The 9,278-nt window shown below is 43.8% G+C and overlaps 2 protein-coding genes across 5 annotated transcripts in view; both read left to right on the plus strand.

Moving 5' to 3' along the window:
- LOC118424851 overlaps positions 1–5,230 on the plus strand; it is a 12,805-nt gene extending 7,575 nt beyond the window's left edge. The window contains exons 2-6 of one of the 4 annotated variants that reach the window (XM_035833660.1): positions 926–1,106; positions 1,412–1,556; positions 2,050–2,181; positions 2,300–2,418; positions 3,070–3,246. In XM_035833660.1, the coding sequence (XP_035689553.1) occupies positions 926–1,106; positions 1,412–1,556; positions 2,050–2,181; positions 2,300–2,418; positions 3,070–3,177 (685 nt within the window). In that variant the 3' untranslated portion in view covers positions 3,178–3,246. Of the gene's footprint in view, positions 1–925; positions 1,107–1,411; positions 1,557–2,049; positions 2,182–2,299; positions 2,419–3,069; positions 3,247–4,567; positions 4,687–5,051 lie in introns of those variants that run through there. The other 3 variants (XM_035833658.1, XM_035833661.1, XM_035833659.1) reach the window with 3 other exon arrangements.
- A 393-nt stretch (positions 5,231–5,623) lies between these two features.
- LOC118424845 lies at positions 5,624–9,278 on the plus strand. Its single transcript, XM_035833647.1, has 6 exons — positions 5,624–5,814; positions 6,303–6,483; positions 7,036–7,183; positions 7,846–7,977; positions 8,495–8,613; positions 9,117–9,278. Exons 1-6 carry the CDS (start codon positions 5,657–5,659, stop codon positions 9,219–9,221), a joined length of 843 nt encoding a protein of 280 aa, XP_035689540.1. The 5' UTR covers positions 5,624–5,656; the 3' UTR covers positions 9,222–9,278.

The raw sequence follows: 9,278 nt of genomic DNA on the forward strand, positions 1-9,278 counted from the left end.
CAGCTACCTATGGTAGCAAATAAAGATTTCTCAGTCTAAATCATATGACTCAGTGTGGTGTTTTGATTCAGTACCTATATAATATAGAAATAGCTTAATGTTGACTAAAGCCTACGCCACATTTCCCAACCGGGGCCCGGCCGGGCAGCTTTCTGGACAAAAAAAAACATGATATAAAAGACACTCAAGTACACAAGACTTAAAAAGAATAGTCGTAGGCATTATTTGTGTATATTTTTACGTAATACTGTATACATTTCTATTTTGCATTTCCACAAACAGCCCGGCGGGGCCCCGGTTTGGAAATTTTAATTTAAGAAACCTGCAGGAACTATATGAGGTTCAGAGATTCTAGGCTGTGATTGCATGCACACAATTATCATTTAAGTTGAAATGAGAGTCCTTAGACCTTTGTTATGACTTATGCAGTAGATCTGTTTGCACGACTAAGTACCTATCTATTTATGTAAGTAAAATGACCCACCCAGGTGCGAAAGCTTCCTGTGTTCTCATCATGCACAAATGTTCGGCCAACATATAAAGCACGACTTTTCTGAGACACTTTGACACCGTTGGCAGTTGTGAGCAGTGTTGCGTCCTGCCGAAAATGAAGCTCTTCGTCGCGCTCTTGGCTGTCGGGCTGCCTGCCCTGGCCGCCGCCCACTCCTGGATCGTCTGTACGGACTACCTGGAGAACAACGGCTGGTACTGGGACGAGGCTAAATGCAGGGGATGGCCACGGGCCGCTACAAGGTAAAACAGTGTGTCTCACTTGTTTATTTTAGCTGAAGATTTGCCTCCAATTGTGACCTACCTTATCATAGTCCTCCACAACTGAATTTTAACTGAATAACGTTTCCACTTTACGTGGTTATTTGTAAGCAAGTACTTTGTGAGTAAGAACATGTTACAATCCCCATTTCAGGTTTAATCTTCGTTTCGGGGTGTTTGGAGCACAGAATAATTACACGTGGCGCCTTGACAACCATCCTGAGGAAAAGGCTCTGTGTAAAAAGAACCGAAATGACGACAAATGGTACGATGCTGACACCCCCATGGCTGCCTACTACCTGGGGCAGAAGGTCGTCCTCCCTCACCCTGCCAATGTAAGACATGTTTCTATAGCTTCTCTGAAGGCTGTTTTTATCGTTATTATAAAGGCTTCATAACGTTAATACGTAAAAATAAAGGTATCCCAAAGGTGAGTGTGTCTGGTACCAAGTGGTCAATTTTTATATTCTTAGTATCGAAATTCCTATTACTTCTTGGTACAAACGTTCTGAGAACTTCATACGAACTTCATATAACTGTGTTTCTATCAACAGAGATGGGTTGTTTTCATATGATTATTTTTCTTGACTTGTTTGTTTTGCTGTTATTTTACACTACCAACATTTTCTCGAAACACTAGAACCACGTGGCGGAATCCAAGTGCAGAGGGAGAACCGCAATAGACTGGGAGAACCTGATGTTTGTGGTGGACGGAGACCAGGACCCCTGCTGTATCAACTCTACCAAACTCATCCAAATCATGGACATGGGGGTGTCGCCTTATGGTACGTCATTGTACAATACTTGTATACTTGTGACTAGCTAAAAGCTAAGGGCACAACCCACCGTACGTGCAAATACGTGCTGTCTACTTGCCAAAACGTGGGCAATCTTTTGGGATCCGTAAGTGGTACGTACCGCCTCCGTACGAACTCGTAGGGAATCCGATAGATTTTGGAGCATGCAGACACGCCATAAAACTGAAATGTGCAGGCAAAACTTTTTGTGCCATCGGGCTGTGGATTCGCCCCCGTACAGGCCAGTACGGGCGACGCGCCTGCCCTGTACAGCCTGAACGTTTTTAGAAATACGAGGCGGACGTGGCCTCCAAAAAACGTACGGACAAATTGCACGTACGGCGGGTTGTGCCCTTATCTTTTCTGTCACCTACTCGGTCCATAATTCGATATGCAAACAGTATAATGGAACCGGCAGGGACATTCAATTTGTGAGTCACTCAGTAGCCATGTTTTTCATCACCATGTTTGTTACATCTAGGCCGTGAACTTCCCGATGAGGTTCTGTCCACCTACCCCAAACCTGGATTCCAGAACGTGCCTAAGTTCTGTGAGGATCCGGAGGACGCCATGGGGACCTACAACTTTACAGTACCGATGGACATGCAACCAGGTTTTGATATATTGATTTAATGCTCTTTCACGTCAATATCATTTGTATTTTTTCCTCTCGCCTAATACCTCACTTCTCTGTTTTAGAACATATTTACACATTTCGTGCCATATTTCAGGCCGCCACACCTTCGTGTGGAAGTGGATCCGCGATCCTACAGTCAACCCCTTCACCACCTGCTGGGAGGCTGACGTGTTCGCTACGAAGGCCGAGAGGGACGCGCACTACCTGGCTACGGTGAATTCAGTCTTAACCTTTCCCAAATCTTGGCCTTTCCCGAAATGGCTCATTCAAAATAGACCTAACGGGCAAATCGTGCATGTGCATATCTCGAAAAGTGTGACTTATAACAAGGTGTAACCTGCTTCATGGTTTGTCAGATTTTCGCTATACACACTGGTTATGAAATTCAGTCGTCAATGCACAATACGACTTACATGTACACTGTCACAATACTCGAAGATTTGCTTTTAGATCAAGGTAAGATCAGCTAAAGTAGCTACACGCTGTGAGTTTTCTATGAATTTATAGACTAAGATATTTTTAATTCTAGCACTATAGGCCATGTATTTGTTGATTTAAGTTATCATATAGCCAGGCGACGTGGACCAATCAGAATGCCCCATTTCATATTGGTATGTCAACTAATGGACTAATGAAGTATTCAAGTATCCAAGATTCGCATAGAATTCCGGTCAGCCAGGTGTAAAAAAAATTAACACCGGTGTTGAAAAATTCTAACACCTGACCAATCAGAAGGGGCGATACTCTTCGCTCACTCGGTGGTTTTATTGGGTGGTTATAGCAAAGGAACAGGCGTTATGACACCATATACGCCAAGGAACAGGCGGGTTATTAACCCTTAATTATTATGTTTCTTATCTACAGGGTCGTTCTACCGAAGACGCGTGGGACTTCTACCAGATCCACAACATCGTGGACGGTATGATCATGGATCCGGTGGATCCTTCCATCAACGAGGTCATCACTGGATGAAGACTCGGAACAAACGCCTTGAAACACAGCTACCTATGGTAGCAAATAAAGATTTCTCAGTCTATATTATTTCATTTGACTCAGTGTGGTGTTTTGATTTAGTACTTAGATCTTTAGTAGTAGATCTTCATGTTGACTAAAGCCTGACGTTGACTTTATTGAAAATTGAAAATTCGCAGTGGGACCACTGAATTGCATTCAATTTACATTTGAAACACACAATAACAAGAGTCAAATATTACACATTACTAGGACTAAGTACTATAAACATATATACATAGGTTAAAATTTCATTTGGACGATTGTCTGATAACAGAGGAGTATTATTATAGTGACGTGGATATGATAATGACTATTGCTGTAATTATGGACCGGATGCATTGAGCAGGTTGCTCATATACGGAATTGGTGAATTGCTATATTAGATCGGTTTGTTCGGGACCTATGACTGTTAAGTTTGTGGCTGTTTCTAGTGGCTCGTCCCGAGATCTGGAACCTAGTAGCAGGTAGCGATTCTCTGAATTCCGAGTACAGCAATGTCCTTGCAAACTTGAGACAGAGCCTACGTCATATTTCCCAACCGGGGCCCGGCCGGGCAGCTTTCTGGACGAAAATCGTGAATCAGATATAAAAGACACTGAAATGTACAAGACTTAGAAAAAAACAGTCGTAGGCATTATTTGTGTATGTATTTTTACGTAATACTGTATACATGTTTATTTTGCATTTCTACAAACAGCCCGGCGGGGCCCCGGTTTGGAAATTTGAATTCAAGAAACCTGCAGGAACTATATGAGGCTCAGAGATTCTAGGCTGTGATTGCATGCACACAATTATCATTTAAGTTGAAATGAGAGTCTTTAGACATTTGTTATGACTTATGTAATATCTGTGTTTGCACAACTAAGTACCTATCTATTTATGTACTACGTAAATGACCCACCCAGGTGCGAAAGCTTCCTGTGTTCTCATCATGCACAAATGTTTGGTCAACATATAAAGCTGAGAAACCCAGAGACCTTTGGCAGTGGTGAGCAGTGCTGCGTCCCCTCTAAAATGAAGCTCTTCGTCGCGCTCTTGGCTGTCGGGCTGCCTGCCCTGGCCGCCGCCCACTCCTGGATCGTCTGTACGGACTACCTGGAAAACAACGGCTGGTACTGGGACCGATGGAGATGGCGCCAGGTCCTGTAATCTCCAAACGTTTGCTGATATCTTGGCGATTGATAGTCCATCGATATGCCTTTTCTGTTATCGCGTTTAACACAGTTTGTGCTTTGCCTGTGTGGTTTATCATTTGCCTTACTGACTTTTCTAGAAGCGTTTGTTCTCGATGAATAAACCACTATTTCCCAGGCATTTATTTTCTAACAGTACAAGCTTTCCCTTATAGGCCGCCATATCTTCGTCTGGAAGTGGATCCGTGACCCAGCAGTCAGTCCCTTCACCACCTGCTGGGAGGCTGACGTGTTCGCTACGAAGGCCGAGAGGGACCACCATTACCTGCATACGGTAATCTTCCTCTTTTGTGACCTTTAAGTCCGGAATCTTGGCCTTTCTTGACATGATTATTTCAAAACCAAACTACGGGGCAAATAAAGGGGAAATATTACTCGAATATTGTTAGTCACAGCAGAGTGTGATCTGCTTTAGAGTTTGTCATGTTTTTGCTATAGAATGGTCTTGAAATCTTGACGTCACCAAAAAAAACATTTGTACGTCACAATTGCTGTCAGGGACCTTTGAACTGCACCTACATCGCATGTGTGTAAGAACAACCAAAGTAATGGTACACTAAGAGTTAATTTAGACTAGAATATTTCTAATTATGCCACCAGAGACTCTGTATTTACGCCATGCTTGTTTGCTATCTACAGGGTCGCTCCACCGAAGACGCGTGGGACTTCTACCAGATCCACAACATCGTGGACGGTATGATCATGGATCCGGTGGATCCATCTGTCAACGAGATCATCACAGGATGAGGACACAAAACAAAGACACGTGCAGCTAACGGATCCGTTACCTATGGTAGCGAATAAAAGGTTCCCGGTTTCAATCTCTTGACTCATGTAGTGGTTATGATTTCGTACCTTGTATGGAAATAATAGACCAATACGGGTTATTGTGATGTCTCCGGTGACACCGAAAGGTGTGTGTAACAGATATAGTGTGTAACAAATATAGTGGTATGAACACGTTTAATTCATTCGTTTGTTCGCTCGTTCGTTCGTTCGTTCGTCCGTACGTCCGTCCGTACGTACGCACATACATAACCTTTTTTTCGTTCCTGGGGTGAAGTGAGGTGTGAAAGCGGTCACACAATGTAAAGTAAAAGGTTATCCAGAGCCCCGCTTGCAATTGTTTTGGCTGTCTTAAGCTACAAGACAAACACACAGCAGGTGGCCCTCCTTCCTGTTTTCGCACGTTTGCCACTACAAATGTGACTGACGCAACTCCCGCGCAGCAGAGCTCGTTCTACATGCCCGTCACAATGCGTCTGCTCGTCTTGTTCCTCGCCCTGGCCCTGCCTGCCCTGGCCGCCGCCCACTCCTGGATCGTCTGTACGGACTACCTGGAGAACAACGGCTGGTACTGGGATGAGGCTAAGTGCAGGGCCTGGCCAAGGTCTGCCCACAGGTAAGCAGGTCCTGTGAGGAAATTATCTCCAAGCAGACCTTGGTAGTGGGCGCCTCAAAATCTCCATTGACCTGTAACCAATCTACATTGGCCTAGCAAGTACCATGTGTCACCGTATCTCGCAAAATATTTCTGAGCGGTGCCTTATTGCGCTAGAAATGCGCCAGCTTTTCTACTTTCCCTTGCGACCGCACTGACGACACGAAGTGCAATTGTTTTGTCTATGATATAAGTATTAGCTGGTTATCGAATATCGCAGTAAAAGTCGCAGTGTACACAGTAACCTGCATCAAAAACATTTGCAATTAAAAGAGAATTGATTGGTTCTTGGCACAACATAGGTACTATATTATAGAACATGATGTTGCGCCACTTAGCATGCGAATGCCTGGCTATCGCCATTTGGTTTGTACTGAGATACCTGCTTTACACCTTGTCTATGTGGGACAAGAAGTAGACTGGTGTCTTTCTGAATTCTGTCTATCCAGGCATAACATGCGTTTCGGCTATTTTGGACTACATCGCGGGTTTATGAACAAACTGGACAACCACCCTGAGGAAACCGCGCTGTGTCGGCACCCACGGAATGACGACACGGAGTATACCGACCTGACACCAATGGCGGCGTACTACCTGGGGCAGAAGGTCGTCCTAACCCACCCCACAAAAGTACTACTTCTCCTTTTATTATAAGAAGTTTCCCGTGTGCGAAAGAACTTGTAGATAATGTACGTTAGATATGGTAGAAGACAAATTTTATCTCAAACTGCCCCTTCTATGATCAAGAGAGAAGAGAGCTCTTAAAAGAAACCATCAAATTCTATCCTGATATCTCCACGTTTACAGACAAAAAGAAAACTACTCTCCTTTTAACGTCGCAAAATCCACACATTACAGAAAAAGTGGGATCTTTCGTCTTCCACTGTCTCAGAAAAAGAAGTCAAACCCAATAAGTTACATATTTAACTAGTTGAAGTTAGACTAGAGTAGTCGCTTACTATACTGTTATTTGTATTTGTATATTACCATTATTTGTATGCCATTTTTTTCACTTGCAGTCAGCCCTCGGGCAAGAATTTGCAATAAAACGTATTTTATTACCAGTCTGATATGATTTCATAATTAGTAAGACTGAGTGTACAAGTATCCAACTTCCAGTGTTTGGAAGCGGATCGTCGGTCAAATAGTAGTTATTGTTGACCCATGACGGTCTTTTATTAGAACCACGTGGCAGATGTGAGATGTAAGGACAACACCAACATCGTAGACACGGAGAACCTGATCTTCGCGGTGGACGGAGACGAGGACCCCTGCTGTATCGACTCGGACAAACTGATAGTGGTTGAAGACATGGGAATATCTCCATATGGTTTGTTTTTACACTTGCTTGTCTCAGACATCGCATCATAATCAACAACGTTTATATGTTGATTTTACTAAACCATGTCACGAACTGATGCTATAGCCTGGATCGGCCAGACTGTTTCCAGAGCCTATACAGCCCAACTCCTCGGCTGTAGGGCTACTATACCCCGAGGAAGTTCTACAGCAGGCCCCTTGGGTTAGACCCCGATATGCACGATAGATATTATTGAGATCGGGCGGGCCGTAGTCTGGTATCCAGGCTACTAATGCTATGGTCCCATTTGAAAAGGGGGCCCTTCCCTGCAGTTAACGAGAAATAAAGGGCTGTTTTTCTGCACCTTCAAGTGTGACCCCTCCATGGCCCCGTGGGACACCCGGTGTCTACCAGGCTATGTTGGGGACCGGCCGGGCCCCTAGATTCTTTAAAACTAGCGATTAAAATCGAGCAAGGACCCAGTAACAAAAAGATGCTGTTACCTAAATCGTCAAAAAGCCTAGAGATTCACACACGGTACCAGGTAGTCTACCGGGACATATTTTTGGCTTCAGAAACCAACCGAAGCTATATACCCTATTTCGGTGTTCGGTTTCATAATTCTTTATGCATGCCGTGGGAAGACCAAAGCCCCAGCAAATTTAAAATACATTTTATGTTTTGACGTTTAGGGCCTGACATCGACCCTGTGCTGACTACCACCTACCCGAAGCCTGGGTTCCAGAACGCGCCCAAGTTCTGTGAAAATGAAGCGGACGCCATGGGGACGTACAACTTCACCATTCCGCTGGACATGAAGCCAGGTCTTTTACTTACGCCCACTTAAGTCCACTTGGGCGGCGACCAGTCTGCAACCGCTGAGTGACCAAAGATTTCACACATCTCTCTATGAATTTCATGGAGAACGATTTTTTAAAAACGTTTTGTCTTTTGATAGTTTTGCTGTCTTTGAAATCATGCGTCTACATCGTGTGTCAAATTCCAATGATGATATCAAGGGTAACAGAAATATATACATGTACGGTCACCCATGTAACGATCTCCGTACCATGGGTGGAAAAGGGCAGAATTTGGGGCACAGTTTTTTTTTTCTCTAAAACATTTTCAAGTGCATGCGAAGAAAAGCGATAGACAATCATGTGCTACCGCTGACGTTGTCAGCATCCAGGTCTATTATGACGAATCATCTAAGAAATATTTTTGCAGAAGGGGGTAATTCCTTGACACATTATGTTTTGGCTTGCAGATGACCAAACAATTGGTCATCAGAGACTAAATTCTCTTATACTAACAAATACATGTATCATCCATCCTCCACAGGCCGCCACACCTTTGTCTGGAAGTGGATTCGGTCCCCCACGGTCAGCCCCTTCACCACCTGCTGGGAGGCTGACGTGTTCGCTACGAAGGCCGAGAGGGACGCGCACTACACAGCTACGGTACTTCATTAGCATGTACAAATATAAATGTCAATCCACGCAGACATGGGGAAAGTAGGCACCAAATCATTCACAGACTTTTCACATCTCACCGATTAACAAAAAAAATCCGTTTATCTACCAAAACGTTTGACAATTCATCTAGCAATACATGCAGAAGACACACCCATAAGATTAGCTTAAGAAGAAATAGAAAAGCTGTAGGTTATCTACCCATTTGTGTCTTTTATTCTTTTGTATATCATTGTTTATCTCGTAATTCTCGTGCTTTAATTACTATTTGCCTTCGGACATGAATGTGAAATATCATTATAATCACCCGTCGAATGCCATGTTTTTTTTACTGAAATACATCATACAATTGAAGACAACAGCAATATAGCGAAAATTCTGTATCTTTTTCTGCCTTCCACCAATGCCTAGGCTTTAAGTATGGAACGATAGCAAGATTTGACAAAATTTATGGCTCAAATCCTAACCGTTCCCCTTCCCTGTCCATCCAGGGCCAGTCTACCGTAGATCTGTGGGACTTCTACCAGATCAACACCATTGTTGACGGCCAGATCGTGGATCCGATAGATCCCGTGGATCCGATCATCTCGGGCTGATGGATGGATGGGGTCTTCATGACGTCATCGAAATAAACATTCATCTGTGGAATATAA

The sequence above is a fragment of the Branchiostoma floridae genome, chromosome 10, assembly GCF_000003815.2.
Source record: "Branchiostoma floridae strain S238N-H82 chromosome 10, Bfl_VNyyK, whole genome shotgun sequence".
Lineage (NCBI taxonomy): Eukaryota > Metazoa > Chordata > Leptocardii > Amphioxiformes > Branchiostomatidae > Branchiostoma > Branchiostoma floridae.

Coding starts and splice junctions, on each gene's coding strand:
- LOC118424845 (XM_035833647.1), top strand. CDS start 5,657: ATGCCCGTCACAATGCGTCTGCTCGTCTTGTTCCTCGCCCTGGCCCTG. Junction 6,484..7,035: donor TCCTAACCCACCCCACAAAA/GTACTACTTCTC, acceptor GTCTTTTATTAG/AACCACGTGGCAGATGTGAG. Junction 7,978..8,494: donor TCCGCTGGACATGAAGCCAG/GTCTTTTACTTA, acceptor CATCCTCCACAG/GCCGCCACACCTTTGTCTGG.